This window comes from Ambystoma mexicanum, chromosome 8 (genome assembly GCF_040938575.1).
Source record: "Ambystoma mexicanum isolate Mex_15411 chromosome 8, UKY_AmexF1_1, whole genome shotgun sequence".
Classification (NCBI taxonomy): Eukaryota; Metazoa; Chordata; class Amphibia; order Caudata; family Ambystomatidae; genus Ambystoma; species Ambystoma mexicanum.
In genome coordinates, this window is record NC_090929.1 from 78,251,465 (window position 1) to 78,268,011 (window position 16,547).

A 16,547-nucleotide genomic window follows, 5' to 3' on the forward strand; every position below is an offset into this window, starting at 1 on the left:
GTGGGACTCTGAAAGTGGTCAACAACAGGGTATAGTCCACCTCCATCAGGTGTACTTGGTTGCTTAGGTCTTTGTAGGCCGATGTTATAGAGTTTATTGCCCTTTCTGTCATCCTGAGTCTTGTTACTTGAGGTGTTACCTCTATGTTTGCACTCATTGATTAATTGTTTGGAGGGCTCGAGGCCCAAGTTGTTTCTAAAAGATTGTGGTCACTTTCAGGCGTTCTTAACACTTTATATTTGGTAATTTGCAGTAGCAAGGATCGTGACACGAAGATATGGTCAATTGTTGATTTAGAGTTGGCTCTTTCCCAAGTTGGTAGTCTGTTTGGGTCGAAAAAGACTTGGTCAAGATTAGAGAATGATCTAGATTTTGTCAGGTTTAGCCATTTAATTGACCTCTGGTCTGCTGTTGGTCTTTTTGGTTTTCTCACGGTAGCGTCAGTGGATGTTTGGCAGTGGATGTTAAGGTCCCCACATATAACTATGTGGTCGAGTTGGTGGTTTGCTTGGGCCCAGTCGATTTCCAATTCGATCATGCTGATGAATTTTGAACAGTCTATGGTAGCAGGGTTCCAATAAATTGCAATAACGATTATCTTCCTTGTCTGTGTTTTGTTCGTTTTTACGTCCCTTGTTAGCCAATTTAACTTCACCATCAGCATGTAATGATTCTCTTTCAGTTTTTGGATTTCAGTTAAGCCTCGTCCACTTCGGATTGCGATTAATAGGCCCGTTGTTGGACGTCCTGTAGAGCCTTTTTTGGCCAGGACTATGTTGGTCTCGTAGCCGTCAAGGATAGGAGGTTGAAGTAGCCATGTCTCTTGAAGGCAAATAATGTCGTACTCGCTCAGGTTTATGGAGCCAGGAGTTGTTAACTGGAGAAAACCTCGTGTGTTCCATGAGCACATTTTTATTTGATCTTGATCGCTAATTGGTCAAGGGTTGCTCGTGTTGCTGTAGGTCTTTTTCTTGGGTGGCTATTTTTGGCGATTGATCTTTAAGGCTTTTGACAGCCACGACCACATGGACTGAAGAGAGGAACTTGGGAGAGGTTTAGCCACGACAGAACAGAGCTCGTTCTGGAGCTTCCTTTGAATTTTCTGATCGTCTTTTAGATGTTGGGTCCTAAGGTGAGAACCTAGGGCTTCTGAGGTGTCTTTATGACTTGGGTTTTGGTGGACCACTTTTATAGATTTGGCAGGTCGTTTTGAAGGTGTTACTGTTACTGTTTTTCGGTGGGCTTTGTTAGGGCTTTCCCTTGACCCTAAAGTGGTGTTAGTTCTCTTCGGTGAGCTGCAATGTTTTTGGTATGATGATCTGGGTCGATCGCTTTCTTTTGTGAACTCATGGGTCTTAAGTTCCAAGTTTTTGCGTGTTTTTATTTTCCTCGAGGATTCGGTTAGATCATAGCCCATTATTAGCAGTTCTTCTACTGCTGTTCTTAGTAGGTTGTTAATGGTCGATGATGGTATGTACAGATGTGAGATCGCCTTGGAGGGTAATGGCTTGGATCGACTATCTGGAGGTCAGCCGATTTCACCAAACGTAATTTCGGGATGTGGCTGAATAAGTCGATAACTGCTCTTCTATTTAGCGTGACTTCGTTGTAGTTCCCAGGAATCTCTAATTTTAGTATCCATCGGGTTTGAGGTTTCGTTTGATACTTGTCTGTTTGTGATTTGTAGGCAATCCTTGGAGCTTGCTTTGCGTGATCTCTGATTGGGGTTTTCTCTCGTTGGGCATTTGGTCGGTGCTCCCGGGATCTTCTACTTGGTTTGTCTTTGTGTTGCGTCCTCAACCGATGTGTATGGTTATCTCGCTTATTCCCCTCATGTTTTTGAAGATTAAATCTAGGCTGAGAGATAGGGGTAAGCTGAGGAGGTGGGGACTTTTGTGATTCATTGTGGTTCCTAATCGCTCGATGTCTTCGATTTTCAAGGGTAAGAAATGGAGTTTCAGAGTTCTCTGGTTCTTCGATGGTATTTAGGTGTGGGTGGGGGAGCATTTTGGGAGAGTCGGGATTGCCTTGGGGCTCCGAGAGTGGACTTGTTGTTGGATCCGTAAGGTGTTGAGTAATGTTCATCATATCCTCGTTGTTTAAGAAGGCTTCAACCCTTCTTGGGGATTGGTTGATTATCTCGATTTCTTCGTTATGTGACCCTCGTGCTTCTTTTACTGTGGCCTTCAATTTCAGAAGGATCTCTGGATGTTTTTGAGGAGGTTTCACTTTGCTCTTAACTAGCTCTTGTTGTTGAAAAATAGGTTTGATTAGTGAGTTTACTTTACGTTTGGGATTGACTTCTGTAGTTTCGTTAAGGGTCCTTTGCATTTCAGTCGGAGCAGACGTTGGGACTGTTAGGTCGATAAATGATGAAGTTTGTGTACTTTCTGATTTTGTGTCTGACTTTGCTAGGCCCATAGGTCTCGTGGACAATGATGTTTCTTGAATAAGAAGAGTTGAAGGTGGGTCTTGGTTCAGTATGCTGTCGGCACAGGTTTTCTTTGCTTCTAAAGCCATAATGTACCCTTCGAGGAAGGTCAATTTAGTTAACATTGTAGCTTGGATCGATGTATGATCTTTCAGGGTGTCTCCAATTGTTTCGTACAGTTTAGTGAATGGAGTGAGGGCTATCGTTAATGCTGACATCAAGGTACACATATCGTTTTTTTTTGGTTGTGGTTCTTTTGAAGTTGTGGAGCTTTGAGAGGATGTTCTACTCCTAATTGGAGAAGATGGGCGCGTTATTGGAATGCTTACAGAGGACGGCATTCTGATTGGTTGATCCAAGGAGTATCTTCTTTGGTTGTTATAATTGTCTAAATCTGAATAGAAAGAGTCTAGGGTTTTCTCAAACTGAAGTCTGTTTTTGGATTTCAGAGGATACTTACTTCCATGCTCCTTTTCTGGGATTTGTGTGTTGGTTCTACATGACTCTTCTGGGGCCAGGGGTGGGGGGTTAAGTACCTGATCTTTGTGATTATCATTTTCCCCTGTGCAGAGCTTTGGGTCACAATTAGATGTTGGGTCTTGTGGCAGAGGTGTAATCAGACTTTTTGGTGGAATTGGGGACCTCACCGCCTGTTTTGCCTCTTGGGATTGGTTCCGAGTTTGCTGTTCTGATTCGGGCTCGTTAGTGTTGGGGGTTTGTAATTCTTCTTGATTAAGCTCAAGCACTTTGGTCTTGTCAATTGCTAGGTTTGTTGTTGAATTTGTTGAAGAAGACGTTGAAGGGGGTTTTGGGACTGAGACATGCTCATCAGACAGCTGGGCCGGCTTTGTTTGTGCACTTGCAGGTATGACTTTTTCTGTAAATTGCCAGTTGGCCCTAATTATTTTTTGAGCTAGATAATCGTCTCCTTTCAAGGTGTGTAGAGAGGATTTTCTTTGGGCTACTACCAACCTGCGCTGCTTGCGAGATGGTGTGAGTTTATCTACCGCCTCAAGTATTTCAGCGTCTGTTAATTCTTTGCACTTTTCTTGAATGGCTTTGGAATGTTTGCAAAAGAAATCTGATAGCAGTTTTAGAGGGCATTGGGGTTTCTTTGTACCCTTTCTTGTAGCTTTATGGCCAGCGCGGCCCATTTTGTTTGCCTTCCCCTGTTTTTCAGTAGCCTTTTGCTTTGCTAAGGGTTTTACTTGTTTCTTTGTTTTACCTTTGTCAAGGTTTTCCTCAATTGAATCTCCCATAGTCTGTGTTCTTTTTTTTGATTTTCAAGTGATTTTTCCCCCTTTTCATGGGGCGTTGTTTGAGGCGTTGAGGTGGTGTTGATTTCCTCAGGACCCTGCTCTTCGAGGGGCAACGTTAAAGTTTTCTCAGTGTGGATCAATACTTTTACTGTTAATACGGTAGTGGGTGGAGCTGGATCCGTGTTGCTTTCACTTTCCAAGTTTGGAGTCGGACACACGGCTCCCGGCATATGCGAGCATGATGAAGCCGTTTCTGCAGGCAGGCTCTCTCCAGCGGGACCGAGACGGTGGTCATCGTCCCTCTTCGGGGGCACCCCAGCAGAACAGCCCCCCTGGGGGGCAGCCAGCATGGCCGAGGTGGAGTCTCTTCTCTTCCGTTCCAGTGTTGCCGGACAACTCAACGCTGCCCCCCCACGGGGGACCACGGAGCTCCAGCCAGGGCGGGAACTGCTGCAGCTCGCTCAAACAGCGCGCCAGCCTGCAAGGCCGAAGGACTCAACGCGGCCGCCCCTCCGAGGGACCATGGAGCTCCGGCCGGGGCAGGAACCGCTGCAGCTCGCTCCAGCAGCGCGTTAGCCAGCAAAGCTGAAGGACTCAACGCGGCCCCCCTCCGAGGGACCGCACAGCTCCGGCAAGCGCCGAGCCAGCGTGTGGAGGGCAGAAGTCACGGTGAAGACCCGAACTCTGTTGCAGGAGTCATCCAAGGTAATATTTGTTTCACGAAAGGAAGCGACTGCTTCTTTTTGGAGTAGAAAATGTTTTTCACTGCATACTTTGAATGATGTATGTGCACAGTGTCCATTCATACAAGGGTTTACCAAGTTTTTGGCAATTTGGGTGGAGAAAGGTTGTTTGCGCTCTTGTACAATGTTTATGGTTTTGATTGGTGACGTCTTGCGAGAACTCCTTAGGCAGCGTCCTGTGGCGTCCTCTAGGACGAAGGGCGGCGTCCGGGGAGGTGCAGACTTTGCAGCATTTGCCGTCTTGCCTGGCATGACTGCAAGACTGCCACTCACCGCCACTCCACGTCCGCTCCGCAGAGTAAATGAGGTTCAAGGTAGTAGTAGAACTGGAAAAAATACTGGAATGGTGGGAGCAGACTGCAAGACTGCCACTCACCGCCACTCCGCGTCCGCTCTGCGGAGTAAATGAGGTTTTGTAGAGGCAGGGGAATCTGGAAACATGCCTCCAAGGTACTAGTAGAACTGGAAAAAATACTTGAATGGTGGGAACAGACTGCAAGACTGCCACTCACCGCCACTCCGCGTCCGCTCCGCGGAGTAAATGAGGTTTTGTAGAGGCAGGGGTATCTGGAAACACGCCTCCAAGGTAGTAGTAGAACTGGAAAAAATACTGGAATGGTGGGAGCAGACTGCAAGACTGCCACTCACCGCCACACCGCGTCCGCTCTGCGGAGTAAATGAGGTTTTGTAGAGGCTGGGGTATCTGGAAACACGCCTCCAAGGTAGTAGTACAACTGGAAAAAATACTGGAATGGTGGGAGGAGACTGCAAGACTGCCACTCACCGCCACTGTTTTACTTTATGTGTGTCTTGGTTCAAAATGAAACCTTTCACAATAAAATGGCAAAAAACATCTGACAATACATAGCAAATAGCAAAGCATAAAATCCGCAGATAAAAACACACCGCAATCTACAATCAATCAAACCCCCAAATCAGTTTCCATTCCAATATCATGTAATCAGAGGAACTCCTCTCTGACTCCTGTGAGCTCAACAATTCATGCCTCAATCCTTGAAGATCTGTCACCTGCTCTAACATGAGCTTCAAAGCGTTCGCCAGATCAGTGAGTAATCACACAGTTTCTCCCAACATTAAACCTCATCTTTGTTATTTGCCTTTGACCATAAAGCGATTAGAGGGGGAGTATATCCCATAGGAACCCACGTCCACTGACCATCATACACATGTTTTACTCCCTAAGGGATCACTTCCCACTACCCTATTATTCCACTCCCAACTAGGAGAAGACCGATAGTGACGACCTCTCTTCATTTTACGTTTAATATCATCCACCAGAACCAGATAAACTCAACCACCGTGTGTTTGATGTGGCCCTGTGTGCTACCTGCAAGAGATGCCCACTGCGCAACGCATAGTTAGCAACGTGTGTGGCGTACCAGTACTCATCATTGCATTTGGGGGTGGTCTAGTTTGTTTAAAAATAGACAGAGATCTGATCCACAAGTCTGCTGCCACCCCCATGTGAAATGCCAGTAACTCATCTACACTAGCCCTGCTGTTCCCTTGCATTCGGGGACATGCATTGCTGCATTTACAATGGGTACTAGCGAAACTACAAGGACCAAGATGCAGAGCATGAAATAGGATTGAAGGGGCTACTAGCACTTGATGTGGGGCCGCTTGATATCTTTGAAAGGTTTCTGAAGGTACTGCGGGAGGCAGGGGCACAATTTAGGCTGCCTATCCAGGTGACTGCGAGATGGCACCTGTGCTGACCCTGCAGTCCTCTTGCACAGGCCCCCCTCCCTGCCTCGTCGCGCCTTGAAACACTTGTGTATAGGCGCGTTACAAATGCCATATCATATCATATCAGGCAATACACCCATGCATGTCGCTGCCATTTGCATACATGACCGCATTAGCCGTTCCATTCGGGAAATACTAGTCCAGTCCTGATTTTAAGTTTGCATTCTGGGACTTGTGGCCCATTATAAACAGGAGGATAGCTCAGGGGCAACGCATCCCAGTCCCAGCTTGGAGACTGGTCTGCGGTATTCAGCGCGTTATACGAGATGAATGATAAGCCCCAGAATGCAGAGATAGCACCTGGACGGGATAATGCGGGCGTGCATGCATGCATTTGCTGCAATCCCAGCCTAGGCCTCAGGCTCCTGGCACCCGGACAGGGCATTATTTAGCGGGCCGGCCTTGCCCACGCGCCCACGCATAGGAGTTTATGGAAATCTCGGCCTTCAGCTTCTTGGCACGGTTTCTGGTCTTCATTCCACCTGACGGGGCCGGAGAACCCCGGCCGGGCACTTCCGGGTTTGGTGGCGCAGATGGAAAGAGGAAGGACCGTGGAAGAAGTTAGTCCCTTTCACCTGGGCTTCGCATACACAGAACCAAGCACGCGCATCTGCCCCTCCCGCGCTCCCGTATCCCCACTATGCACCAGAGGCATGGACCCTTTCCATCTCCAGCTCACAGTGAGGCAAAGAGGCAGAGGTGAGGACAGGTGGGCTAGGAGGGGCCCTGCCTAGGATGGGAATGGGTTTAGGACTGGGAAAGGTCCAGGGTAGGATGTGCCTGGTGTTAGAATGCACAGGGAGGGGCCCTGCCTAGGATGGGAATGGGTTTAGGACTGGGAAAGGTCCAGGGTAGGATGTGCCTGGTGTTAGAATGCACTGGGAGGGGCCCTGCCTAGGATGGGAATGGGTTTAGGACTGGGAAGGGTCCAGGGTAGGATGTGCCTGGGGTTAGAATGCACTGCGAGGGCACTGGCTAGGATGTCAATGGGTTTAGGACTGGGAAGTGTCCCGGCTAGGATGTGCCTGCGGTTAGAATGAACTGGGTGGGCACTGGCTAGGATGTGCATGGAGCTAAAATAGATTGAGAGGGGGCCCTGGCTAGGATGTGAATGGTTTTAGAATGGGATGTGAATAGGGTTGGAATGACTGGTTGGGGGCCCATTTAGAATGGACTGGGAGGGGTCCTGCCTAGGATGTGAATGGGGTTAGAATGGACTGGGGGTGGGGGGTAGGATGTGATTGGGGTTAGAGTGGACTGGTTGGGACCCCGGTTAGAATGGACTTGGAGGGGCCCTGTATAGGATGTGAATGGGTTTAGAATGGATTGGGAGGGTAGGAAGTGAATGGGGTTAGAGTGGACTGGTTGGGGCCCCGTTAGAATGGATTGGGAGGGTAGGATGTGAATGGGGTTAGAGTGGACTGGTTGGGGCCCTGGTTAGAATGGATTGGGAGGGTCCCTGCCTAGGATGTAAATGGGGTTGGAATGGACTGATTGAGGTCCCGGTTGGAATGGACTGGGAAGGGCCCAGCTAGCATATGGATGGGGCCATGATTGAGTGTGAGTGTCCCCGGGTAGGATGTACCTAGGGTTATAATGAAATGGAAGGGGCCCCAGCTAGGATGTACCTGGAGTTAGAATGAACTGGGTGGGCCCCGGCTAGGATATTTAGGAGGCTAAAATGGATTGGGAGGGGCCCTGCCTAGGATGTGGATGGGGTTAGAATGGACTGGTTGGTGCCCTGGCGAGAATGGACTAGGAGGGGACCTGGTTAGGATGTGAATTGTTTTAGAATGGGATGTGAATGGGGTTAGAATGACTGAGGGTCCCCAGGTAGGATGTACCTAGGGTTATAATTGAATGAAAGGGGCAGGAGCTAGGATGTACCTGTGGTTAGAATGATCTGGGTAGGCCCTGGCTAGGATGTGCAGGGGGCTAGAATGGATTGGGAGGGGCCCTGCCTAGGATGTGGATGGGGTTAGAATGGACTGGTTGGTTCCCTGGCAAGAATGGACTAGGAGGGGCCCTGGCTAGGATGTGGGTGGGGCTCCAATGGACTGGCTTGTACCATGCACACTGGATAGGACGTACTTGGGGTTAGAATGGAATGGATGGGGCCCTGAGTAGGTGTGGCACATGAGGATGAGATTGAAACTGACCGGGAGGGGTCCTATTCGATCTGGCGGATGTGGGTGAGTTTAGAATGGACTAGGCGGGGTCCTGACTAGGATGGGCTTGGAAGTAGGATGGATTGTGCGGGGCCCAGTGCAACAGGCGAGCATGGTTGGGTCTGACAGTTGTGGATGGGATTAGGATATTCTGGGCGAGCTCTGGTAGGTTTGGTAGAGGTGGAACGGGTTGGGCTGATTCGATCAGGAAGAAGAGGGTTGGCTGGGGATGGTTAGGTCTGGTTGAGGTGGATTGGATGATGTGGTTAGGTCTGACAGGGGTTGATGGGCTAGAGCTGATTAGAGCTGGTAGAGGTGGCTTTGTAGGGGCTGGTAAGGTTTGGTAGAGGTGTATCGGGTGGGGCTGGGTGGGTCTGATAGAGGTGGAAGGGCCGTGGTAAGGATGGGGCTGGTTTATTTTTGTTGGGTGAAGAGGGGTCCCGGGTAGGTCTAGCAGACGTGGATAGATTTGGGCTGGCTAGGTCTGAAAGAGGAGGATGGGGTGGGACTCTGGTTGAGGTGGGTGGGGTGGTGCCTGGTAATGGCAGAGGGGCCTTAGTTAGCTCTGATTGTGGTGGATGGGATGTGGCTGGTTAGATCTGGTAGTGGTGGAACGTGTGGGCCCAGTTAGCTCTGGTAAAGGTGGAAGGGGTAGGGCCGGTTAGGTTCTGGGAGAGGTGGATTGGGCTGGGACCAGTTAGGTCTGGTAGAGGTGGATCTGGTAGGACCGGTTAGATCTGGTAGAGGTGGAACGTGTGGGCCCAGTTAGGTCTGGTAGAGTTGGATTTGGTAGGGCTGGTTAGATTCTGGGAGAGGTGGGTTGAGCGGAGACCAGTTAGGTCTGGAAGAGGTGGGCTAGGTGGGGTGGTTAGGTCTGGTAGAGGTGGATTTGGTAGGGCCAGTTAGGTTCTGGGAGAGGTGGTTGAGCTTGGACCAGTTAGGTCTGGTAGTGGCGGGATAGGTGGGGTGGTTAGATCTGGTAGAGGTGGATTTGATAGGGCTGGTTAGGTTCTGGGAGAGATGGGTTGAACTGGCACCAGTTAGGTCTGATAGAGGTGGGTTAGGTGGGGTAGTTAGGTCTGGTAGAGGTGGATTTGGTAGGGCCAGTTAGGTTCTGGGAGAGGTGGAAAGTGTGGGCCCAGTTAGGTCTGGTAGAGGTGGGTTAGGAGGGGTGCTATGTCTGGTAGAGGTGGATTTGGTAGGGCTGGTTAGGTTCTGGGAGAGGTGGAAAGTGTGGGGCTAGTTAGGTCTGGTAGAGGTGGGTTAGGTGGGGTGGTTAGATCCGGTAGAGGTGGATTTGGTAGGGCTGGTTAGGTTCTGGGAGAGGTGGGTTGGGCTGGGACCAGTTAGGTCTGGTAGAGCTGGGTTAGGTGGGGTGGTTAGGTCTGGTAGAGGTGGTTTTGGTAGGGCCAGTTAGGTTCTGGGAGAGGTGGAAAGTGTGGGCCCAGTTAGGTCTGGTAGAGGTGGGTTAGGTGGGGTGGTTAGATCCGGTAGAGGTGGATTTGGTAGGGCTGGTTAGGTTCTGGGAGAGGTGGGTTGGGCTGGGACCAGTTAGGTCTGGTAGAGCTGGGTTAGGTGGGGTGGTTAGGTCTGGTAGAGGTGGTTTTGGTAGGGCGGTTAGGTTCTGTGAGAGATGTGTTGGGCTGGGATCAGTCAGGTCTGGTAGAGGTGGGTTAAGTGGGGTGGTTAGGTATGGCAGAGATGGATTGGGTGACTGGCTAGTTCTGATAAAGGTGGAGGGGCAATTGATCTCTAATTGGGGTGGGGCTGGTTTGCTCTGCTAGAGGTGGAAGGGCTGGGATCAGTAAGGTCTGGTAGAGGTGGGTGTGGCGGGGCTAGTTAGGTCTGGTAGAGGTGGGTTGGGCGGGGAAGATATGGTCTGGTAGAGGTGGATTTAGTAGGGCCGTGAGGTTTGGCAGAGGTGGATAGACCTGGGTCAGTTTGGTATGGTAGAGGTGGATAGGGTGGGGCTGGTTAGTTTTGATAGAGGTCGATGGGTGGATCTGGTTGGGTCCGAAATAGGGTGAGGAGCCCTTGTAGCACTGATAGAAGTGGATGGGGTGGAGCTGGTTAGGTCTGCTCGAGGTGGAAGGGGATGGGGTTGGTTAGGTCTTGTAGGGGTGGATGTGGTGGAGTGCTAGTTGTTCCAGTTAGGTTTGGTAGAGGTGGAAGGGCTGGGATCAGTTAGGTCTGGTAGAGGTGGGTTGTGCGGGGCAGGTAAAGTCTGGTAGCGGTGGATTGGGTGGTGGTGGCTAGGTCTCATATAGGTGGTTGGCTGGGGCTACTTAGTTATGGTAGAGGTGGATTTGGTGGGGCCGGTTAGGTTTCGTAGATGTGGAAGGGCAGGGATCATTTAGGTCTGGTAGTGGTGGGTGTGGCAGGGCTGGTTAGGTCTGGTTGAGGTGGATTGGGAGAGGCAGATAAGGTCTGCTCGAGGTAGATTTGGTGGTGCTGGTTAGGTCTGATAAAGGTTGATGGGTGGGGTTGATTAGATATGGTAGAGGCAAATTTGCTGGAGCCGGTAAGGTTTTGTAGCTTTGGATGGGCTGGGTCTGGTAGGTATGGTAGAGGTAGATAGAGCTGGGCTGGGTAGGTCTGGTAGAGGTGGATGGGTGGAGCTGGTTAGGTCTGTTGGAGGCAGAAGGGGATGGGGAGGTTCGGTCTGTTGGGGTGGATGGGGTGGGGCCTAGTTGCCCTGGTTGAGGTGGATGGCGTGGGGCCGGTTAGGTTTGCTAGAGAGGGAAGAGGTGGGGCTGGTTAGGTCTTGTTGGGATGGATGAGGCGGGGTCCTAGTTGCTTTGGTTGAGGTGGATGGCGTGGGGCCAGTTAGGTCTGATAGAGGTGGAAGGGGTGGGGGTAGTTAGGGATGGTAGAGGTGGAGTTGGTGGTTCCGGTTCAGTTTGGCAGAGGTGGAAGGACGGGGGTCAGTTAGGTATGGTAGGGATGGATAGAGTTTGGCTGGGTAGGGCTGGTAGAGGTAGATGGGATGGGGCCAGTTTGGTCTGTTAGAGGTGGAACGAGTGGGAAGGGGTTGCCATAGTATGTCTGGTAGAGATAGATGGGTGGATCCCGTTAGGTCTGGTAGAGATGGATGGGTGGAGCCAGTTGGGTCTGCTAGAGGTGGAAGGGGTGCCGCCAGTTAGGGCTGGTAGAGATGAATGGGTGGAGCCAGTTAGGTCTTATAACTGTGGGCGGGTTACATTGAATTGAGAAGGTAGCGGTCTGGTTTCATTTGTATGGGTTGTGTCTATGAATTAAAGTGTTATTGGGTGGGTTTTGTATGTGTTGTGTTTAGCGGGTTAGGTTTATCGTTTTGAATGGCGTGGTGGTGATTTGTTTTGTGGTGGAACATGTCAGAAAGGGCTATGGTGTATTGTGCTGGATGTGGGCCCTAAGTATTTTACTGAATTGGGTTGAGGTGTTTGTGATGAACGGGGTGTATTTTGTTGGATGTGGTTGTGTTGTCTTGTGTTGTACTGGGTACACAATTATAAGGGGGTAGAGTCAACAGGCTTCCCTAGCCAGTACCGTGATGGGTGGTCGGTAGGACCTTGCAAGAAGAATACTGTGTCGGTAGTTAACCATAGACAAAATCACCACAATATGCATGAAACAATGATCAGCATTTATTTGCAAAGAAAAGAAAAGTTTTGTCTGAAGGAATTCTTATGTGCCGTGGCACAACACAAATACATATAAAAGTGCATGTATACTCTGCACGGTGGTGGGTTAGTAAAAGGTGGTTACAGAACATTCAGTGTATCGCCATTGTACAGTGAACACTATTAAGTTGATAACAGTCTCTTATACATATTGTTCAAGATCACAAAATATCAAACAGTGTCACAAGTTGATGACAATCTCTTATGTATATTGTTCAGGGTCACAATATACCAAACAGTGTCGACACTTAGATGTGTGTTTCTGGTTCGGTAATTGGTTGGCGGAGCGCAGGGCTGGTAGACATGAGACAGCGCTGCAAGATGGATACCGAACTGTCTTCAGGACGTGTGCATCAGTGGTCAAAATATGGCGTCATCCTACAGTGAGATGGACAACTAGCGTTAAAATGGTGAATTTGTCTAACATTAGTGAAAAAAAGGAATGCAAGGAACACAAGACCTACCAGACAAAGGATAAACGCTCTGGCTGTAGTCCGTAAGTGGGGACAGCTGCTTAAGATGCGGCTAGGGCGGAACTGCATAAATCAGGCGCTCGAGTCTATAATTGAGAGGAAGGACTATTAGGAAAAAGGGCATAGAAATCATGCTCTTACTAATTGCTAATAGCTCAAAAGTACTTCAAAAAAAGGGGGGCACACGCCCCAACGATAGTAAGGACGAGGTGGACACTAAATAAATGAAGTGTGCATGTTGCAGTACAACGTTATTTCATATCTACTGAGTATATGAAAAAATTGAAATACGGCTAGTATGTGAGACCCTTTGACTTCGTCGGCAGAGTTAGCAACAATGGGTGCCGTGACATTGATTCTAGATATGGGCCGGAAGTAGAGTGCCGGTAAGATAGTAAAATGGGGTCCGAGGGGAGTGTATCGGACGAATTTTGTAAAACGGAACACCGAAGTGCGGCCGTGAGCTTACCTATTAGTTAGCCAAGTGAACTGTGTCAGTCGAGATCTGTGCGCAAGCGTAGTGGACAAGCCTCGGTATAAGTCGAGGTATTTGTCAGTGCGCATGCGCCGGGGAGTAATGTCTACGTAGTGCGCCAGTGGGCCAGCCCATCAGGTGCCGTATACTAAATCAGTTCGACAGCGTTGAAGAACATGATTGAATATCCGACATTGTGAAGCTTGCCATTAATCTGGCATGGAAAAATACTGTTTTAACCTTGTATTTTACATGGTGTGTCGTTTGAATATGCCATCTGTGTGCAATAGATTACAGTCACACATAACCCCGTAGATCTGAGGTTGTGCGCAGGCGTGGTGGACAAGTCTCAGTGCGAGACAGCATATTAGTGGCTGTGTATATGCCGTGCGCGCCTGCGCACAACCTCAGATCTACGGGGTTATGTGTGACTGTAATCTATTGCACACAGATGGCATATTCAAACGACACACCATGTAAAATACAAGGTTAAAACAGTATTTTTCCATGCCAGATTAATGGCAAGCTTCACAATGTCGGATATTCAATCATGTTCTTCAACGCTGTCGAACTGATTTAGTATACGGCACCTGATGGGCTGGCCCACTGGCGCACTACGTAGACATCACTCCCCGGCGCATGCGCACTGACAAATACCTCGACTTATACCGAGGCTTGTCCACTACGCTTGCGCACAGATCTCGACTGACACAGTTCACTTGGCTAACTAATAGGTAAGCTCACGGCCGCACTTCGGTGTTCCGTTTTACAAAATTCGTCCGATACACTCCCCTCGGACCCCATTTTACTATCTTACCGGCACTCTACTTCCGGCCCATATCTAGAATCAATGTCACGGCACCCATTGTTGCTAACTCTGCCGACGAAGTCAAAGGGTCTCACATACTAGCCGTATTTCAATTTTTTCATATACTCAGTAGATATGAAATAACGTTGTACTGCAACATGCACACTTCATTTATTTAGTGTCCACCTCGTCCTTACTATCGTTGGGGCGTGTGCCCCCCTTTTTTTGAAGTACTTTTGAGCTATTAGCAATTAGTAAGAGCATGATTTCTATGCCCTTTTTCCTAATAGTCCTTCCTCTCAATTATAGACTCGAGCGCCTGATTTATGCAGTTCCGCCCTAGCCGCATCTTAAGCAGCTGTCCCCACTTACGGACTACAGCCAGAGCGTTTATCCTTTGTCTGGTAGGTCTTGTGTTCCTTGCATTCCTTTTTTTCACTAATGTTAGACAAATTCACCATTTTAACGCTAGTTGTCCATCTCACTGTAGGATGACGCCATATTTTGACCACTGATGCACACGTCCTGAAGACAGTTCGGTATCCATCTTGCAGCGCTGTCTCATGTCTACCAGCCCTGCGCTCCGCCAACCAATTACCGAACCAGAAACACACATCTAAGTGTCGACACTGTTTGGTATATTGTGACCCTGAACAATATACATAAGAGATTGTCATCAACTTGTGACACTGTTTGATATTTTGTGATCTTGAACAATATGTATAAGAGACTGTTATCAACTTAATAGTGTTCACTGTACAATGGCGATACACTGAATGTTCTGTAACCACCTTTTACTAACCCACCACCGTGCAGAGTATACATGCACTTTTATATGTATTTGTGTTGTGCCACGGCACATAAGAATTCCTTCAGACAAAACTTTTCTTTTCTTTGCAAATAAATGCTGATCATTGTTTCATGCATATTGTGGTGATTTTGTCTATGGTTAACTACCGACACAGTATTCTTCTTGCAAGGTTCTACCGACCACCCATCACGGTACTGGCTAGGGAAGCCTGTTGACTCTACCCCCTTATAATTGTGTATCTTTTCTACCCTCAAGAGTCAGGCCCCCGAAAAAAGAGGGTTCCTTTGCCCATATATTTTTTCTCTTGTGTTGTACTGGGTGCATAATTCTATTGTGCTGGTCTGATTAGGGTCCATTGAAGTGGGTTGGGGTCATGATATTCTGTGATCGATAGGGGTTGAGAGGAGTCAGAATGGATTGAGAAGGATCGATTGAGACCAGATCTGGTTGGGTGGAGTTGGAAGTGGTCACCGTTCCATGGCCCAGAGGAGGTTGCAGCTGATGTGTTTGTCCTTAAACCTAAACACTAACGTTGTAGAGGTTTATCTTCACAGTGTCTTCGCCGGCAAGCGGTATCATGACAAGAAAGCATTTATTTGGATTGGTTACAACCAGTGGTGGCTGGAAAGTGGTTTTGACCGAAAACTCTTTGTTCTCTTTCTCTTGGTTTCCCCAGAAGAAGGGCAGATAATGCCTCGGTCTTTCCTGGTGAAAAGTAAGAAGACCCATGGGTACCGCAAGCACCGCTATGTGGACCCAGATTTCCTGGCCCGATGGAATCCAGTTCCGCTTCCCAGCCCAGGTGAGTGGTGCAAATGGACCCCTTAATCGATAGCCTCCATTCACAGGCTTCTCACACAAGTAGCTTATAAGAACTTGTGAAGAACTAGTGGGATTTGGAGAACAATGGTAAGATCTTTATAAGAACTTGTATGGCACGTAGTTTCTTATTGGCGTCTTATAATTTAACGAATGATTTTAGAATTAATTCCGATTCCTGCGCCCTCCTCTTTTAGTGCACTCCATTTAGTTTTACAATCATTAGTTAAACTACATAAGCACATGGAAATCATCACTGACCTCCTCTCAGCCAATCAAAACATGTGGCATGTAGTCACTAACTACCAGTATTGACTGCCATCCTGACATTCAGACTTCAGTATCAACCAGGGAATCGGCAGAAAGTATCTTTCTGCATTCAGAAAACATCAGTGCAATTCCCCAGCAAGATTTCTTTCAACAAAACAAAGCGCAAGCTAAACCATGGAACAATGCTTTCACTTCTTTAAGGAAAATCTGTTCACTTTAACTTTGCACCTGATACAAGCTTCTGCTAAAACTGTTCCAGTTCAGCTCAGTTTACAAATAAAATGCCCACATCATGAAGATAGCTTAGGTATTTAAGTATCACAAAAGGAAACCACTCTTTATTTAATAACACTTTTTTTGTGCTTCACTTACTATTAAGCTAACTTTTTTGCTTTACCAACACAACCCCAACACCTTCATTGGTATTACCACAATGTCGATTTCATTTCTAAGATAAAATACATTCAAGCCGAACCTAGTAAGGGACAGACCCTCGATCCATGCAGTAGTCAACTAGTAATCACAAAGGGCCCGGACACACAGAAGGGTTCTTTTCAGTCCAATGGGAGCTTACCTCCAGTCGGGAAGGAAGTGAAGGAGGTCACCCCTTGCTGATGTAAGCAACCTCGGTTGAGGCTGTTTCATTTCCACGGCAGCAGTTAAAACCCATGCAGCTTAAGTTCGGTGCAATCTCGGCCATTTAGCATCTCAACTGGCTTCTATGCTTTCACATATTATTAACCTATCCTCCTCCCCAGGCTTAGTTCCAAGTTCATTCAAGAAGTTTTTGATCACCTCACGATTGAAAAGACTGGATGATATTTTGGCCACGGCAGATAATGACCAAATGTCCTTATT

At 48.3% G+C, this 16,547-nt stretch overlaps 1 protein-coding gene across 1 annotated transcript in view; it reads left to right on the top strand.

Annotated features, from left to right (window-relative positions):
• The window catches only part of GFI1B (growth factor independent 1B transcriptional repressor), a 103,679-nt gene that overhangs the window by 27,301 nt on the left and 59,831 nt on the right, over positions 1-16,547 (top strand). The window contains exon 2 of the mRNA XM_069609320.1: positions 15,277-15,402. Coding sequence (XP_069465421.1) covers positions 15,291-15,402 — 112 coding nt within the window. The 5' untranslated portion in view covers positions 15,277-15,290. The remainder of the gene's footprint in view (positions 1-15,276; positions 15,403-16,547) is intronic.